Source organism: Dendroctonus ponderosae, unplaced genomic scaffold (genome assembly GCF_020466585.1).
Source record: "Dendroctonus ponderosae isolate FM_Combo_2020 unplaced genomic scaffold, Dpon_F_20191213v2 Dpon_F_20191213_1, whole genome shotgun sequence".
Classification (NCBI taxonomy): domain Eukaryota; kingdom Metazoa; phylum Arthropoda; class Insecta; order Coleoptera; family Curculionidae; genus Dendroctonus; species Dendroctonus ponderosae.
In genome coordinates this window covers 22,666,559-22,689,703 of record NW_026017110.1, presented here as the reverse complement: position 1 = coordinate 22,689,703, position 23,145 = coordinate 22,666,559, and the positions used below count along the sequence as shown (strand labels likewise).

The following is a 23,145-nucleotide window of genomic DNA, read 5'->3' as shown; positions in this document are numbered from 1 at the left end:
ATTCCGTAATCAATAATGAACTGCATGTTGAACATTGTTTAGGATATTACTAAATTTAACATGAAACGGTACACATTTAAATATATTTTCTTTGCTTGATCACTTTGATTTTAAATTAAAATTACAAAATTCAACATACTATATTCATTTTTTGGCTACGTAACCCAATAACGAACGCGTATACCTACTGTCACTTTTCACCGAATTGTACAACATGACCTTTTAAATTATTTTAAAAAATCTCATTAAAAAAATAGAAAAATATAACCATCATCATTTTATTTTCAACCATACTATGTACTTCAAAGGTCTAAAAATAAATAATTTGCCTACAACTGTCACACTTTAAAATTAACGATTATTTCAGCCTTCATTTAATAAGTTCAATGTCGCCTCGTTGACAAATAGAATATCAAATAATTTCTATACATTTTACGGTATAGTTCATTCAAATTTTGAATTTTTTTGGAAAACTAACTGAACTGATCGTTGTCTGATTTTCATAACAAATCGTATTTTTTTAAATCAAAATAATGTATTCTTGGACTACCTATACGGATGGATCCACAATGGTACATGTTCTATTTCCCATATTTTCTGGAATACACTCAGCAATTGGAAGGCCATCAATTCCTGTCTCAAATCATCGCCGCATTTTACAATGCAAGACAGCAGCTTCCAATTTGATAGATGGCCATATGGAGAAGTTTCTCGAATTCTGGTCTCCTTATCCTAGACAAAAGGAAACGAATGTAATGTTTTTTGATAACATTGCGGCGTCATAACAGAATCCTAATTTAAAGTCATACCTGCCAAGGTTCCTTTAAAACGGCAGCTGAAGGATCTTCGGGATCGTGAGTGAACTGTTTGCTTTTCTCTTCGTGGAAAAAATCTGATAACCGTCTCCGAATCTCACTCGCAGGAATGGATATTGCCGGAATACCGGAATCGCTTGAATCTTGGCTCATTTGGGAAATTGTGTCTCTGTCTACTGTTTTATTCATTTGCGTATACTGCAACGACAGGAACTGTTGAAAATTTATTGAAACTTAGAACGCACTGAGCAAGTAGCGTAGCAATATGTGATATTAACCTGTTGAGAAATTTCATCATCTTCCTGGCTCCAGTCAGGATCGATGTCATCGTAACAACCACCACAAACGCTGAAAGCAGACAGGGACAATGAGTCGTGTTTTAAATTTTCTTCTGACTTAGTGTGTCGTAAAGTAGACATAATCTTTCCGGGCACTGAAGAGCTGTAGATATCATCGACCTCCACTACTTCCACATAGATTATGTAGGGAGCCTAAAAGGACAGCAAAATTTCGCAAAATGCCAACATAACTTTTCGTAACACAATTACCTTGTCTTTGGAATTCAACACCGCCGCAACTTGTGGAGGAATCCTAACTACAAAATGTGGAGATTCTGTGTTCAACGGCAACCATACTCTAGCCGGTAAGTTAAGATTTAATGTAGTGAGTTCTGCTACCAGTCTCGTCGTTTTCGCTTCTTTAGTAGGTATGGAACTTAAAAGTTTTCCTATTAGGATAAGCGCCTGCATAAATTCCAATTCAGGTCTCAGTCTTGGAGCCTAAAAGCCATACGATAAGTTGAAGGTTTGGACGAAAACGTGAAATCTGAAACTCACCAAGCAGGTGCAATCAGTCTTTTCTCCCCTAAGATCATTTACCATACTTCTTCGACTTTCGAAACACATGCATCCATTATCGAAAGCTCTGCCTGAGCTTAAGTCTCCCAAGCATAGTTTCGCAGGAGTTGCTTTCAGTTCAGCCGTGCCCAATAATGCTGAAGCATCGCTCTGAAAACATTAAATACGCCAATCAAATACATATAGTAATAAAACCGTAATACAAAATGTTGTGCCGTTTTCAAATGAAATAACAATAACTGAAACCCAGGTCAACACCAAGGTCGAAAGCTTTAATGGCCAGAATTTAATAGACGATAAAATTTCCGAAAATACAAAGCAATTTTACATGAACAATCAAACTTCGTTATTCGTTCGAATAACAAAGTTTGCAGCAGGATTCAATTTAATAAAGAATTATATTTATCAATATCCCCACAAATATGTGGATACTTTGTTACAATTTGATTTTATTTACATATTAATTTGAGTCGTTAGAGGCAGGACCTAAAGCAAACATATAAGCGTCCCTCCTTCCAGCGTTCAATTGTTCATCAGGCGTTACATTACCTGTAAAGACACAATAATGATATTGTCTTAATTAAGTTGGTTTAAACTATCACCGCAAATTTCGTTCTTTATAGGAGCCGCAATATTAAATGTGTTAGTCTTTTATTGTACTTGCTCAAGTGCTTCATTTTTAGTCTTCTGCATTGCAGTAAATAAAGAGGTCCAAATAAAATTTAGCTTTTTGTTGGATATTTCACACTGCCATATATTGTGTTAAGCGGAAATGCACATCATTCTTTCTTTTTGAATGATGTGTCCAGTATAAGACTCCTAAGAAACTTTATTGTCTTTCTTCGCGCTGGACAGCGAATTTATTTACTTTCAGACTATAATACGGTTTCTTTGACTGAAGGTGGTGGTGGACTGAAGTCCAAATTATAATCCATATATAATAACTAATTGTTTTCTTCTCTAACGTAACCCCATCCTTCTACCTCAATTAATGATGGAAGATTTAGACTCGCTTATATTGCTTGAATTTCGCCACTCGGTTTTTCAAATGAGCCATGAATGGTTTGTAAAAGTTTCCCGTTGTACTAGTTTTAATAGACTGCATAATCATTTAAGCTTATTACAAGGTAAACAAAACCAATATTTGCATGTAAACCGCAAAATCGAGGCTAATAACATTCCAGCCATTGGAATTCCATATTATAAAGCCATGTGTTATAACAATCTTTTCATATGTGAATATTATAGTGCGTCCAAAAACATATAGTCCAGCCAGATGATACTTTAAAAGGCCTGTTTCGGGCACTAAATCGATCGGCAATAGTTTGAGCGCGATTTCTCGCTGTGGTACATTGTTTAAATAATTAAAAAAAGTGTTGCGAAATTAAAAGGTTGATGCTACTGAAAAAAAAATTAATACTTTTTCTCCAAGTATTAAAAATACTTACAATATAAGACAAACTAAATGAAAATTCGTTTATTTGCTTACTCAAAAATCCGCCTGATATTAAAGTGTAAATTTAAATTGAAATTTACTATAATTAATTTAGTTTTGCTTCAAAAAAATCGTACAGTACTTTTTCTTTGAAGGTCTTTATACACTTTATAAGTAAGCTAAAGCCATACAGCTTAAAATATTCATAGCTCTTTGTTCATTTCTATTTGATGTTAAAAAAAAGCTCTTTTTCGAGACGTCGGAGTGACTTCTCGAATGATCTATTTTACTCGTAAGAAGTTATACCACAACTTACAATAAAGGAAAAGTTTATTAATGAAGAGTAAATTGTTTAAACATTGTTGTAAGTTGAAAATCAGGAATTTTGCACGTACGTCGTTGACAGTGATTTCATAAAGGTCGTTGATAAACAATTCCAGCGCGGGACAGCGGCAAGCGAGCCTCGCACAAATTCGTTATTTTCAACATAATGTTTAAACAATTTACCAATCAGTAATGAAAATTTTCTTTATTACACGTAGTAGTTTAACTCTTTACGAGTAAAATCCAGCCTTAGAGAAGTCTGTTCGACGTCTCAAGAAAAACTTATTTAGAATCTGGCAAGAGCTTTTTTTTATAACAAATAGGAATGAACAAAAATTTCGAAAGTTATGCGCAAAAAACGGAGTTTTCGCATTTTATTTACTTATTTAAATAATGTTCCACAGCCGGAAATCGCGCTCAAACTGTTGTCCCAATATTCTGACATCCTTCCAAAGTTCCAAATAACTTCCAATAATCTTTTACCTGCATTTATTTAGTGCCCGGAAAAAATCTAATCCGACTGAACTGAATCAACAGACTTTCAATATGGCATCTTTAGCTTTGAGGAATTAGTCTACATGAAAATAAAACTTCTCCATCAATTCAAAACGATTTTTATGAGTTTGTAAAGTTTGCTTATACCTCTACTGTTTTCCTGAATTTAACCTTTCGAAGTGGCACAATACTGCATCTTTACTATTGGTCACTTTTACTTAATTGAAATGTACATAAAACCTTGTAAACGCGCCTGATTAGCGTTCTTTTATACATAACGCGTTATATCGATCTGTGAGAGGATGCAACTGAGAACAACAATCTTTTCAAAATTATTTCGGTTCCTACATCTAGTGATCTACACTACAGCTTACCTGTGATCTTTGATGCGATTTTTTCAATGGTAAATTTACAGTAAGTCTATCAGTTAGAGACATAGACATTTTATCGTGATTTGAGAAGACATTAGCTAATTGGTCTTTGGGTCTCAGCTCATCAGATAGTATCAAGTTTCGAAGCTTCACTCCATGAGGCTTCTTTTTTGACGGGACCGTCACATCTGTACTGTAAGCGTGCAACAGCCAGGCACATTTCAGAGAAAAGTCTATGGATTTCCGGCATCTGAAACAAATAAGTTTAGATAAGCATTAATTTATTTTTAATTGAAAATTAAATATAATCAACTGATAAAATCCCTTGGAATTTTAAGTACCTATAATATTATATTGAAACTACTAGACTGCAATCTGCGGTTTCATCCCTTACTTTATTCTTTAGTCTTAGTAGGACTCATACAAGTTGTCACGTAAGCACATGATGAGAAGACGATCTGACTTAACTTTGATTAAGAAACAAATCATGGATCTTCTGTTATTAATGGCAAAAGTTAATCAAAAAAATTATACTCTTTAAAACGTCTGGAGAATACGGTGGATTTGAGTGAAACACGCCGTAAATTTGTTCTTATATAAGACTTATATTTTGACGAAGCAGCGACTTCATCACGTTTGGGCAAGTGGTAAATTATTCAATGTCTTGGTACAAAAACTACTAGACCTATTTCTTTGACAACGACCGGAATCAACTCATTTTTTTGAGTTTGGTTTGTAAAATCTTGAAGCATTCATCGTTTCTGCGCAAAAATATTTTTGTTTCTTTGCTATTTAACCATTTCGACAAAGAATGGGACACCCTGTACACGTTCACCGCTGAACAAAACGATACTGAGCCACTCTTGAGACATACAAGCTTTTGCATGAATGAAAGAACGGATTTAGGAGGCTGAGCTGTTTGGCAAAATGCTATTAAACATTAGAACAAGATGAGAACAGCAGAGTCAAATAATTCAATTGCATAACTAATAACGGCATCAACCACTTACAATCCTGCTTTAAGTTGCCTTGTAGTGCTCACTCATTTTTTAAATTGCTTAATAAAAATTCAATTTTTCCTCCACGACAAATTTGATAGCATTGTTGTTTTGAATTATGAAATATTGAAGCTTTTCTATTTAATAATTCTGTCGACTAGCTCCTAGAGCACTTGGCAAAAGGAGCGGCTTCCTTCTTTTCAAGTTTTCAGTTGAATATTGTTGGAAATGTTATCAACCGAAACGTTTTGAAAAACATCTGTAAAGCAATGGAAATTCGAATACGCTATTGAATCAGTGCACGATTGTTTTTATTGTGAAACATTTTTTAAAATTATTTCTACTAATAAACATTTGCTTTATTATGTGCTGTAAACTCTGTATCGCCATGATAATTTTGTTTACAATTACAATTCATCGACAAAACTAGATAATAAAAAGTGTTATATGTTTGCAACTTGACTCAATTAACCACATTGTCTTCATTAATTTGCTTATGCAGCAATTATCAATGCAAACTATTGAACAGGATGTAAGCTAAAATGTCCATATTAAACAATTTCCAGATAAGTTATGAGTAAATAATATATCATTATTATGCAGAAATGTGTAGGCATAAAGTACAACACATTTGTGTACATAAATTATTGTAAAATATTGTTAATAAATGAAATAAATTGATGCAAACGAATGCGTTGCATACTTTTGCAAATAAATTACTTGGAGTGCCATGTGAAAGGATTTGCTGACTTCAAGATATTTCAATTATTCAATGGGAAATGGGCGATTACCAAGTGAAAATATGCGTTTTTAAAAATATCTAGCAGCTTTCATAAAATCCTAGTACTGAACACGATCATATCACTACAATACAGATGTATCAAATGCATTATGGAATTTTATTGGTAACATTTTGTAAATATTAGTTGGTTGAAATATTATTGGCAACTAATCTATAAATAAAATCACATAAACGGTAGGTAGCATTTAAATAATATTTATAAAGTTTTTATAGTGGATTATTAATCACATATCGATGTATTTGGAAAAACATACGACCGCCTGCGCCTCCATCAATATTGGTATAAGATTACACTTACACATTACGTTGTTGAAACTAACAGATTAATTAAACATTTTTCTTTATTTTTAACTTGGTTAACTATTTTTTTTTATGTGGCAATTTTCTAATTTATCCGCCCTCTTTCATTTTTGCATGCTATGACAGTTGCATTATAATATAATTTATGCTAAGGTTGTATTCATATTATCTGCAAATGCAAAAAAGGAATACAAGAGTCAGAAACGTTAAAATAGAATGCGAAAAATAAAATATATAAACATACATTGTAATTTGCCACGGTTCCCATTTCATATTATTGAAACCCTGATGACAAAATGAGGGATAAAACAAGTACATCGATCATCTCTACCATCAAGTGCGTTTAGCTGTTTATATATTTATCGCCAATTATTAAATCTAACAGTGTTATTACTCAGAACAGTTTGGTTTCCATGCAAAAATAAAATATCGATAAAATGCATAATTACCATTTACAAAACTAGGTGACGTAAAGAGATCGCACAATTGTAAATTGGAATAAAAAGCGATTCCAAGTTTTGCAATGAGTCATTAAAATAATGGGTTTAGTTTAATTATACGCCAAACGAATTCCAAAACATATTCATCTATTAGAAGTAGATGTGCATAAAATACTTTAAACACAATTCTTTATAGAAAGTTAAAACATTTACGGTACGTAATATTTGTTTATAATTATAAAAGCATTAGTACATGGCTAATTTATACAGTGAGTAAGGAAGAACACTAGAGATCACTCCTTGAAAACAATACTAAAGTTAGAATGAAATGAAAATGAAAATTTACACAAATTTAAATAACTGAGTTCCTAGGATAGATACCCCCAAAGTGCAGAAACATACTTTGACCAAGTTAAATTCGGCTAAAGACGGATAGAATAAAATAAAATTTGGTTAATATTATGTATTTTAAATATCTTTGAGATTTGCTGTAATGGAACAAATACATTTCTAATTTGACTTTAGATCGCTTTGACCTAGTTTATAATGCATTATTTGGTGTGTAAAATCCTATACAACAGAGGTATGTGTATTTGAAAATGCAATAAATTATACACTTAAAGCAAAAGGGACCAACAAGGGCTTTTCTCTTTGGTGCGTTATGCTTGAGGAAAGAACCACCTTTCCAATTTCTAAGTGCACCTTTTTGCTAAATAGGGCAAGCTTCCTTCATATTTTTATTTCCCACGGTTAAAAAGTGACAAAACGTACCCGAAACAGCGAAACGTTGTCAGCCTTAATCGTAGTGTAGTGCAAGATTATTCATTGATATTTTGCTGCATAATCTCTTTGAACATCTGGTAAATTTGATTGTTAAATTAATTCCTTATATTTGGATAGTTAGATTAGTAGTAGTAGCTTTTGTTGCCGTGCAATATTTTTTCAAATGCCTCCAATGTTAACTAAATAGCACATAATAAAATACCAAAAGTTGGAATTTGTAATCATCGACCATTTCGATTAAAGCAAAGGACATGTTTGCGTGTCATGCAATTATTTTACGGCGTTTAATTAGGATAGCTATATTATACTTAAAAATACCCAGTTCGCTTTGAACATTTATATGGGATATAAGTATAAAGGTCAGAACCTCAATTCAATATGTGTTTGATCGTTTTTTTTTCGGAAACCCTGTAGATGATTTACATACAAATCTATCGAACATGGTCGAAATTTTTAGCACATAAAGTACCGCCTTAGTACTAAGACCTTATAAAGAGCAATTGAATGCTATTTTTCAAATGTATGTACTCGTTCTTATAACATTAAAGGATATCATCATGCAGCCATTACTGGTTGATAAGTAAACATTAGGAATTAACTACGGACATTTCCGATTTTCTTCATTTGATTGCAAATGCTATTGTTCAATATAACGGTACTTCAGTTTGAAAAAAATTTAAACTTTCATTTGGAGTTTGGATTTTTTACGGTTAAAATTAATTTTCCTACAACGTTTTTCATCAACTCTCTACATACCTTCGGGTGATCATCAATGTTAAAATTACTTACAATTAACAATAAAAAGTTCGCAATTTATTTACAATCACTGATAGCAATTATCAGCATCTGCTCTGATTTGATGTCGGATTACCATTTAATGATATTTGCAGTTTTCTAAACTTTCTAATAATTAAGTGACAAAATCAAGATCAGTTCTATGATACTTTCTTAATTCGTTTTAACGATTGTTTTTGCATATCTCTAAAATTATAAAAGAAATAAAATTACCAACTCTTAACTCGGTCATTAGCATCACATGAAAATGAAAGTAATATAAAAATTTTAACGAAAGTTGATTGTTCTATATCTGGAAAATGTATTTTTTGTAGTTCTCAGTATCCCCTGTTAAGAAATCTGAGTATTTTTGGGGCGAAATTTATTACTAGCACTTTAATTAAATATCGTAAAAAAATGTATTTTTATGTTATTTACCGCACTTATACAACACACTGTTTAAAGTGTATGGACAATGATTTGTAAACCAATAAGAATAACGAAAAATAAAACGAGTTAGTGTGTTTTGTAAGTATCAACAAAAATACATCAAACACATCACAAAGTAAATAACGAATCGCGACATTTTTTCATATTTAATTCTATTTGCCAGTCAAGCACAACCGCGGGCTTTACTCGCTTTACGACTAATTAACTAATTACTTTAAATAGGTTTCAGCTGCCACATGACGTTGACTGATTTAGCAAATTGTTCACACAATGTTCCAAATATTTGAAATCTGGTACAAGGTGCAGTAACTAACCAGAGCAACAATATTTACAGTTCTACGATTGAATAAACATCTAGAGATAAATGCGATTTTAGAATATAGGCTAGTGAAAGTATAACATCAAGACCACTGCGCTCAACAAACAAATCTACATTAACGCATCTAAATTTAGAAACAACCGGAATACACTTTGGGGTTCCTTTTATACCAGACATGATCCACCCCGTTCCCATTTCATGGCCTAATTTTCCATTTGTGCTCGTAAATCGCGGAAATGGGGTGCGCCGTCATCATAATGAATCCTAAAGGCTGAAATGGGGCTGCATTTTTATTTGCTTCACCACGGAAAATTTATTTTTCAGTAGAAAGCTATATTGATGTCACAAGAATGCTTACAAACTTAATGGATGTGACTGTAAATAAAAGTGACACGCTTTTGAACGTAATAAGCTCACATTTAGTCTAATAACTTTGAACTTTATGCTATTTCGATCCCATTTTGCGCTTTTCTGTCAAGATTTTCCAATCAATTTCCAATTCGGAAATACTTTAAAACATACAAGTATTCTCTATCTATGCATTTCTGAATTATTAGAATTTTTAAATATGAGTTTCATTCTCGGACTGAAAATTGGGAAAACATGTGAAAATGTTATTAAAAAATGTCCCCATGGGCATATTAACTAAAGATAAGTCCTAGACAACATCAAGTTTATTTTATACTAACCAATACATGCTGTAAGCCTGAAGCCTAAAAAGGGAGGAAAGTAGTAGTGAATAATTCGTGGTCGCAGTTCCTCAATTGAGTCAAAAGCCGATTTTGAAGAACAGATTTAACGTCTCCTCATAAAAAAACAGCATGTTAAAACAGAAAAGTAGTGCTGTTTTAAAGCAAAATTAGTTTTTCAATTTTCAAAGTGAGTAAAAGAGATGCGGGCATATAACAAGCTCGTATAATTGAGATACATGAGTACACACACAAAAAGGGACACAGAAGTGAGCAAAAATCGAACTAAACGCTGCAGGTCAATTCAGAGTTAACACGATATTATATCGGAACAATAAAATATCCTGGAAGTGTTCGATACCAGGTATAATCGGATATTTATTCTGTATACGTCGCTTTCAATTTATCGTGTTTCCATGCAATTTTCACTAAATTATAAATACAGCAAATTATAGGAAATCAAATAACTAACGTTAATTGATACGTCTAGTTCAAGTTCAAAGTATTTAATTCAAATGTGTAATTCTATATTAGAACAATGCCGATTCGTTTCAAAAAGATCAGATTTTTTAAAAATATAACAGTTAGATAAGAACATATGAACGCTATTAAAATATTCATAAATGTTTCTGATTTGAGGGACAAAAGTTAAGTACTGGTATACTTTAGTATATTTTATAGTAGTGAAGAAGCAAAGAAAAATTATAGCGACACTACATATGTAAATACTGATATGTATATATACACTACAATGTATGTAAACTTTAAATATAAAATATTTTTTTGTCAGTTTTTAAATTGCAATTAATCAATGTAACTCTAATACAAATAAAATAGTACTTCAACTTACGAGCTTATCTTAGCCCTACAGACCTTTAAAATACATACTTCCATTTCCTCCCAAATGCAAATAGCTTGAAGAATTAGTTTAAATCCCAATGTAAATGTATATTTATGTCATAAAATGTGATTTTTTGTCTATCTAATCTAAAGAAAAATAATTACTTGTACATATCCCATAAACACATGAACAATATGTTACTGCCTCATTCTCTGAATCAAAAGACGAGGGACGTGATGAAGGTCTTGAGCTCTATCTGCTTTGAGCAAATGTTCATTTCTGAAGTGTCAAAGTGGGAAAAAGTTACCAGAAGTTTTCACTTCTTTCTTTAGCCAAGTAATGTCACAGTATCATTTTAATCCTGTGCTTATGGGACACAAATAAGCAAAAAACGAATAAAATAGTCGTACAACTGTAAGTTCGAATATACGTATTTATTTATATGCAGTAATGAAATAATAAAACCATTCGTATATTTATTTAACATATTACTGTTCAATTAGAGTGTTACATATTAACAATCAAAATAAATGCGAAGGTCGGACAATCACGGTGAAAGGCAAAACTTAATTCCGTGTTAAAATAGTTTTAAATCTCAAGTGATTCCACACTAGCTTCTTGTTTAATCAAAAATGCATGTTTAGTATCAAGAGTACATTTAAATTGTTATTCAAAGCCAGCTCTAATCGACTACTGAACAGATATAATCCAGATTTTAGATTGACATATCCAAATCCAGCACAAACACACGTGGCTGGAATGTTTCAAGAATGATGCGTTAGTTCGAGTCGACGCAACTGGCAATTAGGGTTTACGATTAGTTTATTTTTACTAAGTAAGGGAAATCTCGTGTCATGAAGGCACTTAAAAATACAAAAGTACAAAAAAAAACTAAATCACAAATTATTGAACGATTTTTCCGTTCGTACTTGCAAACGAGGTCTCCTCATTAACATTACTTAACTACTTGTTGCCTCATACGTAAATCAATAACAAAGGTAACATGTGAAATTAAAATAACAAATGAAAAAAGAAGTAAAAATCAGTTTACTGATGGAATTGCAAATTCATCAGCTGCTTCGGAAATCAATGGTTCACATTAAATTCCTAAACCAAAAAATAAATTGCGTCTTTTAAACAAAAGTTCTCATGACATTATTTTGTGTGAAAAAGTACGTACGTATTAAGTAGTAAAATTAATATGGAAAGTTCCACTTAACTGATGAACTTCTTTGTGAAGTTTTTAGGTGTGAACTATTACTTCACACCTAACTTTCTTCAGAAACTCCACGTCAAGAAGCTTGTATTTTAATATTTAGTCTCATAGTCTCCAAGACCTAACATGTTCGAGAAATAAATAAAAATTGTTTTTCTTGTGTGATTTTTTTTGTACCAGTATAAAATATATGGTCAACATTCTTGGTACAACTTGATTTTCAAAATCTAGACTCTGCTGATACGAAATGCAGACAAGCCGCGTAAAAGCAACATTCATATTTATTCTTGCTCAATTTATTTTTATTATGCAATTGGTGCCCGTGGGTTTGTAACATCCTGCAAACCAGTAAGCGTATCACATTTGTTGCCTCTCTAAACATTTTTGCCGGCTGCTCTGAACTTTGTAAATTATTTTGATTTAGTCGAATAATATTTGGCTGCTAAAACATGATTGGTAACATGATGATTGGTAATAGTTAAACTGTTATGGGAATCTGTTCAAATAATTTTACGACACCATGTGGTCGTCCTTCATGTCCATGAAACGCCATTTTGATTACATCAGCGGTTTGTTAATTTTTACTCAAGCAAATTATTAATAAAAACATCTAAAAAACACACAATATTTTATGGCATATTAATTGAAGTGGTTTGGATTTTTTGCGAATAATACAGCCATTAGTTTTGCTAAAATTTGTGCCTCCATATCTAGTCTACTCATAATTATCAAATTATCAAGTCAATCAAGGCTATAATATGACCTTAGCGTTCATTGTATTTTGTTGGAATGGAATTATAATTTCGCCATAAGATAAGATATTTTTCTATTATATATTATACATACAAGTATGTAGCACAAATCAACGCTTTTCCCATAAAAATTAAAATTTGAAAATTTACTTATTAGTTCAGAACAAAAAAATGAACCTTCTAATTGGTAGTGTATTATCTGTCTATAAAGTAAATTCAATTTACTTAATTATTTCATATTTCAAAAATTTATTTAATTATGAAATAATCCTGCCATTGTTTTCACTCTAGGGTACTTAATGTCCCTCAAAGGAGACGGCTTTTGATAGAATATTCTACCTAATGTTTCCAAAACGAATACGAATGAATTCTAACCTACTTCATCTAAACATTTTCATTTCTGGATGCTTTACTTGCAACTTATTCTAATAATAATGTCGAGTGTCGATGGCCCAGGAACACGGTCTGTGTTGCTCCAAACAATTTCATCAAAGTAAACTTAGAAGTTGTAAATAATGTAAAATCCCACCACATGTGCGCTTCTGAGAAGAATTCGTACACAACAAAATTTGCTTTCCAAATGGGAAAAATGATTGTAGATTATTATTATTTAGTTCAATAAAGTAAAAACCTTAGATAACATTGAAATAAAGCGATTCTGAAAAAGAAAAATTTCAAGCAAAAACGGTCTACTAGAGAAATGTACAAATCAAAGCAAAGTAATCTAAAATCAATTAAAATCTTAGCACATAAAACAGTATCGGGAGTAAAAATCAAATGACATCACTTACTTATCATTTTTTGGTAAAATTTAAAAAACGTTAATGAAGAAAATTAACAGTTTTTTTTCATATACTGAAAGGAGAAGATATCTCGAAAATTACTAAGCACATAACTGCAGTACACTTAACTGTGGTACAATTTAGCAACGGAGGCGACAAGTCAGCTGAACTAGGTGTTAAAACAAAATAACTTGAAGAAAATTTAATGAATACAGGGATACCTATTTACGCTATTTCTAAAAGTTTACTTGCCCAAATAGACGCCTTAAAGGGCAACTCAAACAAAAATGACAAATTTTCATATACAGGATGGCCCCGAACTCGATGGTCGCAGCTTAAAAGCGTATTCTTGGCCATTTTTAAGTTGAAAATGTTTTACAGGCTTTTCTCCAAACCTCAACAAATAACAATCGAGTTTTGACGAAAATTGTATTGTATATATCTTCGATTTAAAATTGACCAAGGAATACGAGAGACGAGAGTTGCAGTACAATTCAAATTCGATACAAAAAAACGTAGAATAGCCCCTCAAGAAGACTGATTGATGCTCAGATCGAATGGACAAATCCGCAATAATAAATTTTCGCACTGACATTTACATATCTTTTTATTTATAAGTTGCCTATCGAAATGCCATAAAGTTAAAGAAAAATGTAACAACTTATTCCACCGCGGATACATGCCAATTCTGAACGGGAGATTTGAAAAACAATTTAGGATCAAAACAAACCGAAACATTTTTCACAACAAATAAATCACGAAGTGAACTGCCATCCATTGATGACCAATAATTTGCTTCTGTCGAAATAGCTCAAGTAACTCTTGGGTAATATAATTGATGAATTCCTTAAAGTGCACGAGGGATTAATAAATAAAGTAAACAGGGTTCGTCAGGATCGCAGAATGATTACATCATTACATGCATGCAAAATGTATGTTTTTCGACATACGCTTCCACAAAAAGAACAAATTTCCTCTTTTAAGGACCATTCACAACAATAATCAATAGTAGCTATAGTCTTAGAACATGTAAACTGCCCTCAATAAGTATTTATATTGATTATATTACATCCAATGCTATAATCAGCCTTGCCTTGTGGTTAGTTTATATTTTACTGTTGCTGTTTCAGTAAAATAACTATGAAAGACTGGACAAATTATAATCCATTATTTGCAAATGCAATCCATTGTACCATGTTTGTAAAAAAATATTGTAAATAGCTCAATAATACATTCGTTTAAAGAAACGGTAACTCCTTCACACCAATTTAAAATCCTTTCTGCACGAGCAAAATAAAATTTCATATTTTCGTTTTAAATTTTACTTGCTAACTACGAGCAAAAGTGCATACGCTTCACTGAGCGTTAACACAACCTCCTGGTAAACGCTATTTAAATTCAGAACAGAAATACAGCAAAACTTCTTATTTACAGGTCAGCGGATACAAGATATGTTCATATTAAAGAGTTGCGTTTCTCGCACCGGAAATTAACAAAATATTAATAATATTATTGCCTATAGTGAGTAAAATCTGAAACAACTATCTGAAATAGTCAAAGCAAATTTATTTTTAAATGTTCTTTCTTACATAATGAAATGTGAGTTAATAATAAATTACGTTGTTAGAAAGATATTTAAAGCGTTTAGAAAAGTAAAGTTCAACAGCCAGTAGCACATATCAAAGCATCTGCGAACCGCATTAACGTTTAAATGTATAGCAAACCATTCCTCAGTATCACTCATCCAACAGTTTCACTTATTTATTACATGTAAGTGTTATTATTTTTAAATCGGTAACTTGTTAGTGCTGCATGACGTGACCATCAGATATACAGGGTGGTTTTTTAGTGCGAGAGAGTCCATTATTTCCGCTGGTGTTGAACTTTCGAAAAATAGTTTCATATAAAAGTTGTTGACGCACAAAGTGCGTTTATTTTAAAAATATCTTATACAGAGTGTCTCAGAAAAGCGAGGCAAGAGCAAAGTGTATTTTTTTCAAATAGAACTACCCATTTTTCATTAGCTCATGGAATGCAGCTTGAATCGCTGCATATGCACCGTAAATTGTTTTTTTCTTACTTGCGACGTTGGCATTGTCTATCTAATTACGTATTAATATACAGGTACCTCCATTTGAAAAACAAAAGTTATATTGCGCTAAAAAGTTTTAGATTGTATAGAAGTCCACATTGTTAACACCCTGTATAATGTATTAATATTTTGATTCAATAGAATTCTTAACGGATCTGTGGTGATTGAAAAGACGTATTTTTTGGCTTCTACAATTAATTTTTAGATACCATGTTTTTAAGCAAAATTTTACTAAAATAATATTAATATAATAATTAGCGATAATCTGCCAACGTCGCAAGTAAGAAAAAACAATTTACGGTGCATATGCAGCGTTTCAGGCTGATCCCCATGAGCTAATGAAAAATGGGTAGTTCTATTTGAAAAAATACATTTTGCTCTTGCCTCAGAAAAGCGAGGCAAGAGCAAAATGTATCATAAGATAAGATATTTTTAAAATGTGCACACTTTGTGCGTCAACAACTTTTATATGAAACTATTTTTCGAAAGTTCAACACCATCGGAAATAATGGACTCTATCGCACTAAAAAACCACCTTGTATATATTGAACTTTGCGTTTTCAGGTCTACTTAAAACGTTCTTAATACTTATCATTAAAATTGGTGCATGAAGATTTGTCCTTTTGTGGCTGTTTTATGGAAAAAGGCAGGATTATTAGTTTTCATTTTAAGTGCGTGTTTTGTTTGGATTCAAGAAGCTTTAGCTTTATAAAAATTGCAACACATACGTTTAGAAAACAGAACATAAAAATAGTTTAGCAGATTCTTTCAATGATGACTCAGCTGCAAACCAGCAGACCAGCTAACTTGTCGTCAGCCCATGTACTTTTTACACGCTGTGTATAATTTGTTACATGCTACTTTCTATTTTAAAAATGAATCTCTGGTATTTCTGTAATTCTGTTGTAAAACTTACCTATGTACAAGATATCTGTGTATAACTTCAGCTACTTCGGGCATTTCTATATACATGCACACCAGTTGGGGAAGGTAGAAGTCAACTTCATAATCACTGAACGTAAACATTTTGTTGACAATGTAGCAAAGTACCTGCAAAATAACAAAAAATTATTAAATATTGCTACTTCGAAACAATTGCGTTATTTCATAAAATACATCAACAATTTAAATTAACGTGAAAACGGATTATGGTTTAACTTGATATCTAAATCTAATGCATTGGGAATTGATACTTCATACACTACACAGGTTGAAAACCCAAACGCCTTTATTATATACAGGGTGGAATATTGTGACAAACTGGTGAAAAGAGCTCGAATTAATTGTCTTCATTTGTTACTGTTTTAGATGTGAATTATTGTTCGTTTCTTAAAAGCAACATTTCCTGTTTCTTCAAATCTGTTCAATACACTTCTGGATGCTTTCAACATTCTCCGAGGATAAACATTATATTAACATTTCCTGGGTAGGTCCTAGTCAGATTCATGGTTACCGACAAAAAATTTATATTATGCTAAAAAACTTGTCAGCTCAATCTATTCTGTCTTGTCAAACTAAATTATTTACTTGTCAAGGGCATTAATTGTCGAATTTCATAATAGAGTTTAACGGCGCTAATTATTGCAACCGATTTGCTCAGAAACTTGCAACTCAAACTATTGACAATTAGGCAGTTTCTGTAAGCTGATTGATAGACCGGCGGGGTGCTCCATTAAAAGATATCAAGTAATCTTTATGAAAAACTCCTACTCAATTTGCAAGTAAATTGGTGAATTCTCCCAGATATTGTATTAGAGGACAGGTAAGATTTTTCTATTTCTTTTACATACTTTTTCCAATTTATGTGTCTATATCTGGTAAACTATTAACCGCAGACCCAATTAACTTTATATCAAAAAGATCTCTATTTGAAGACCAATTGATACAAGGGTGTTAAAGACCAAAGTTTTAAGTTTGATGCCGCGGATTTTTCGGAACACTGTGTGTAACATAAATAGTTTTACTGAATGGCCACTAGTGATGCCAATATCGCATCAAAAGTAATTTCTGAATCACACCGAAATATTCCAGTGGCGTCTGGGTTGCACCACCCTGTATGCAGAGAGCGCGGTAAGCAACTGAAATGTTGCTGAATGAAGATGAAGGATACTTGCCCCAGGTTCCTTGCTGTTGAACAAATAATGCATCGCCATGGGGACATCAAACACTTTGCTCTCCAACAATCTGAGCATTCCCGAACTTTTAGGAGGTGGCCGTTTCAAGTCTTCGTTATTATCACTCGCACTTTCACGACTAACAACTACGGATACCGAATAGTCTTTAGTCCTTTGATGATCCGCATTAGTAATTTGGCACTTTGGTGTTGTTTTAGGCGGTTTATCCAAATCGTCCAAACTCTCACGGCTCTCGTTTGAAAGATGCTCGACGCTGGATTCTCTGGTCGTGTCACTGGTATCTGATCCGCATAAGATGCCACTGTCATCCGATCCTAAGGATGCCAGTTCATCTCGTTGTTTTGCAACCGCATTCTGCAAAACAAAACGAATCCAGTTAAAATCCAAGCGCAATGAAGACTTGATGAAAACAGATAGAATTCATAAACTATTTTTTTGATTCTACAGTTTATAGATCAATCAAATACGGAAAGCCGCAGCAACTGCTTTTGCAACGCCAGGAATGGATTTATCGACCTTGTACCTCTCAAATTACTATTCCACAATACATACTGTTAATTACCTTGATGTGGTTCAAAAGAAAGATTATTTAATGCAAATCCTGCGGTAAAATAAAAAACAATAGTTGTGAGACATTGGGACAAAACAAAATCCCCAATAATAAATTTACCTGACTGAAATGTTGAAACAAAAATAACCTGCTCCGACAGTATTCATAACGGGATCGATCGGATATTAATAAAACCATTACGACTTGTGACATTCAAAATTGCATTTTTAATTAAGAGCTCACCTGTCTGATACATCGTTTAGAAACTTTAATACATAATTCTCAGTAAAGTGTAAATAGTCCACCACATTTGCAAGATTAAGGCTCGCTAATATATTCAGTTTTTGTAAACATTTTTAGATCTATTGTTATCTCGCTTCCTGATATAAACGGTAATAATTCTTTGAATATGGTTCTTTGTATGGCAACATGGTACCTACCCCACTTATATTGACCACCTGCGAATGTTGGTTTTTGTGGGTGGAAGAAAACCAAAAAGCCGCTTGCTTTTCTGGTTCCAACATTTGCACAGTAAAACAGTTTTAAACAGTTAACTATTTTCTGGCTTTTTAAGATTGCTTACCAGCCCTGATGCGATATTCCCAAGAAGGTCCTTAGGTGTAAAAAAAAACAACAAACTTAAACAACGTCATTAAGTATTTTAATTCTATAATACCCTGTAATACTTTCCCGAGTTAATTTTTATTAAATAACTTTCATTTAACCTGGTGGTTCTTTCGCTTCTGCAAAAATTTTTCGCTGCAACCTTTGCAGATTTGCAAGCTGCATCCACCAATTAAAAAACTCTACATTCAAAAAACCGGTCTGATATTGAATGAGCAAAAAAATGAATTGGATATCACCACTTACATAATTAAAATTGCATCATACTGCAATTTTCCATAGTTAGAAAGCGACATTTAGAACTTAGCAGAACTTCTATATTTGATTTCAATGCTATTTTCTAGATACGTGTCAGCTTACATGTATTATCACAGAAAAATCAGTACTTAAGAAAGTTTAAAATTAGTCTACCAAAGTCCATAATAATCTCGTCTAAAACTGCTTATTATGTACCTTATCAAGTGCCAACTCGTAAAGATATAACACCTTTCATGTCTAAATCAAGTAGCTAAGTTACCTGATGATGCCGCACACTATCTGCCAGAACAGTTGCGGTCACATTTTCGCATTCCGGGCTCGGAGTGACATCGACTTCCGGGATCTTCTGTAGAGCAGAATCCAGTGAACGGTTCCTATGGTGGAGAGTCATATGCGAGGTAGATCCATTGGTTACCTGGGCGATAGGTGGAAGGAGGATTCCCATAGATCTGGAATTAAGTAATATGTTAATTAGATTTGATGGGCACATACGGCTGCTAGTCCAATTAGTTTCCACTTTACATATAAACAGCGAACGGATTTCACCAAGACGAACCTTCGTGCAATAATTATTTTAAATCTCGTAACACGATGCAAATTATGAAAAGGAATTTAAAACTGAATATTAGCAGTATTACTCTAAATCTGATGGATTCTAATGAAGAATTTTTTGAAAGTATGCTTTCCTGAAATTAAACGCACGCGGTAAAATTTAAAATCTAAATATGAGAATAACAGCACACCCAATTAACTAATAATTCCTGTTAATTCAAATTAGAATGGCATTTTGTAGGATGCCATCGGCATTTAAAATCAGCAGTGATTATACAGGCCTTGTTTTGGGCGAATGTCCAATGCTATTCAAACGATTAATCGCAAAAAAAATGTATACAAACTTGAATAACAGAGTGAGGCAATTAAAATATTTAGTTATTCCAAAGACGTTCTACCGATCGCAGAAACTGGATAGGAGCTACATGAATAAGTATCGTAAGGTGTCAATATTATAAAACTACCCGAGATTAAATCAGTCTTCAACCTCGAGCTTGTTTGTCTTGTCTGTCGTTCGGTTTATGTTCATAAATTTCTTTGCTAAATATCAAATTTTACCTAAATTGGCGATATTTTTGGGGATGGCTGGGAGGCTCTCTAAATTTTTTATGACTTCGCTTGTTCAAGGGCTGTTTACGTATGAAATTGTTTGAAATTTAGATATAATATGCTCAGTTATATTGTTTGAAATGCTAAATTTCGCTTTAAATTTAAAAAAGTTGAAAAATGTTTTAAATATTTTTATACTTATCCAAAAGTGAGCAACTTGCAAATTGAAATTACAAAAAAAATTTGGGACAAGGAATAAACTTGAGAAAATGTATTGAATGCGACAGTTGTTATAAAAAAAGTTTTACAAAATACAACAATGATAACGTATTATATTCCTAAGAATGGCCGTAGCTCAAAAACTTGTTAAAACAGTTTCAAATATCCGGAAATAGATGAGTTACCTGTTGTCGATATAAACCAGATTAAAATAAAACTACCTACACGAAAAAAAGAACGGGGAATTTGTACATTTCCAGGTTATTCGAACCTATCATAAGTTTTCAGTGTGTTTTTGAAAAATAGGAGTAGCATATGATCTCCGGAACAATGTTCCTTATTCGCGTTTATATTTCTATGGTTTGTTTCGAAGAATAAAAAATAAAATATATGTATAATGATGAAATTTTTAATTAAAATCATCAGCAAAATATCTTTAATTAGGTTTTTTTCTCTGTCGCAATAAGAACAAGACTGGTGTATAACTTGCAACAGTCATTTTTTTAGACCACAAGACTAGAGTTTTGCCTCGTATAGCCTCAAAGGTGTTCAAAAACTAAGAAAGATATCGCCGCAATAATTTATAAATCGTTGCAAATAACCCCACCTTACGGTAATTAATGTATTCCGAATTATTAGCCAAGAGCTTGATATCAGAATCAAAAACTAAGTACCTATTTATAACAAATTTCAAGCTATGCAGCTGTCTTAAGAATAGTGCTTATGAATGTAGCTTTKAACTCGCTCGTTTTGATATTTTTAAACCAGCTTCGCTTTTTACAAATAACTGGATCTTGTTTATGAATWTGAGACSGTGTGCAACCAAGAATTGTTTTTTTCCTCAAAAAATTAGTAAGTAACTTTGTAATCAATTTAGAACTAGTTTTACCCATTCCAAACTGTTTGCAGTCACACCAGTCTACTTCTCCTACTGAAGAGAGGGTCAATAATTAAGCAGTAGATTAATGATACTTTGAAACTAAAAAAGAAATAAGCCACCAGTTGATGGCAACGCCATTGAATTTTCTTTCCATATATATGAAACATGTGAATATTTTGTAATTTTTTAGATAATACGGGTTTTTGTTCAAACGAAACAAAAATCATATATCTGAGTGTGAAGCAAAATGCCACAACCCACCGCTATTTTTTCAACAAGTATAATTTTTTCTCAACAAGTGACGATTATAGAAAAGCTTCATTCCCCGAAACAAAGCATACCACAAAATTAGCTCGCGTTCGTTCAATTTTCGGTGCGGATTAAGGAGCAAATTTAATTTTATGTAAAGCACAGCAACTGATCGATATTTTTATATAAAGTCCTTCATAGTTTCAGTTTGTAAAAAAAACTCGTTAGTTGCAAAGAGCTGCATTATTTTAGATTGTTTTGACCACATAAGCAGCTCCTTCAAAGTGATCTTCAGCAATATATTATACGACTATTAAGTAGGTATTAACAATTACGCACAGATTCAAATTCATCATTTTTAAATGCATTTCCTTTGTTACATAAATCCCATTAAACTTGGTGAGTTCAGCATTTCTGAAGCATGACTCTGAAACGGGAATCGCATAAAACAAAAAAAAAGTTAGCCATTAAATTGTGCAGTCACTTATAGCTATTGCGATAAATCTATCTGGTTTAAATTCCATGTTTACATATTTTATTTTATCAATTCCGTTAGCAATTTCTAAAGTTGATATGTATGCTTTAAGTACGTCCATTAGAAAAGGACTGCTTCGTAGATGAAATAAGACTTATTGCATGGGGAGAACACAGACTTTAATTTGTTTATGCAATAAAAACGTTCCAAATCGGTTTACTACCATTGGGGAAATTCTAGGATCATTCTAATGCTAATAAATAAAGTAAGTACTTGAGGGAAATGAAAAATGGCTATTATTAGAAAAGACTCTCAGTCATATACTAAAACCAAATTTCCTTACAAACAAAACTTTACAATGATTACTTGTTCTTGTCTGCAATAATTAGTTTCATAAATTATTCCAATTATCATAACTTACAAACAAGTATCACGATTGCAGTTCTGGAATGCAAAGTGACGTTACACGCAAACGCTACAACAATCAACCGGAATGTAAAAAATGTCTGCATGTAAATGGAAACAAAACGATACTGACTAATTATAGTCTGAACCATCCCATAAATATTCAACCTCGAGGTGTTCATAATTCAATGCATTTTTATTTGTTTGTCGAACGTCATTAACAACAACAATTCCTCCATTCTTTCAGCGCGCTCAAAGCGCAATTCCACACTGTAATCGAACAGAAAATACGCAAATCCATTGATGAATGAAATTGATTTTTCAATTGCTTGTTAGGGCTTTAACAATAATAACATTACATGCCATTTTAGTGGGAATAAATTGAACTGAAATAAAAATGTAAACAGGATGTTCCAGTAAGGATATAATCATTCCATGAACAATTTCAGCAGAAAATGGGTTTAAGCTTACAAAATAGAAGTATGTAGTTCACTCTTTTTGAATAACTACTATTTTTAGTTTTAATTGCCAGTTTAAGTGATAGCTTTTAAATACGTAAGCTATATTTTCCCAAACGGAACACGTTCGCCACTTAGAAAAATAATTTTATAAATTGCGAATCGTAAAAAAATACAAAAGTGTCATAGAACAACAAAACGCAACAAAATGTTTTCTGTCCTATTAAAAAAATAAAACTTTCTTGATTCATTTGAA

General features: G+C 32.4%; 1 protein-coding gene across 2 annotated transcripts in view; it reads right to left on the bottom strand.

Moving 5' to 3' along the window:
- LOC109532767 (phosphatidylinositol 4-kinase beta) overlaps nt 1-23,145 on the bottom strand; it is a 53,715-nt gene that overhangs the window by 4,353 nt on the left and 26,217 nt on the right. Inside the window, exons 3-11 of one of the 2 annotated variants that reach the window (XM_048661818.1) lie at nt 19,362-19,551; nt 17,650-18,024; nt 16,452-16,585; nt 4,301-4,547; nt 1,652-1,822; nt 1,364-1,594; nt 1,094-1,306; nt 810-1,028; nt 551-732 (exon numbers count right to left, since the gene is read on the bottom strand). In XM_048661818.1, coding sequence (XP_048517775.1) covers nt 551-732; nt 810-1,028; nt 1,094-1,306; nt 1,364-1,594; nt 1,652-1,822; nt 4,301-4,547; nt 16,452-16,585; nt 17,650-18,024; nt 19,362-19,551 — 1,962 coding nt within the window. The remainder of the gene's footprint in view (nt 1-550; nt 733-809; nt 1,029-1,093; nt 1,307-1,363; nt 1,595-1,651; nt 1,823-4,300; nt 4,548-16,451; nt 16,586-17,649; nt 18,025-19,361; nt 19,552-23,145) is intronic. The other variant, XM_048661819.1, reaches the window with a different exon arrangement.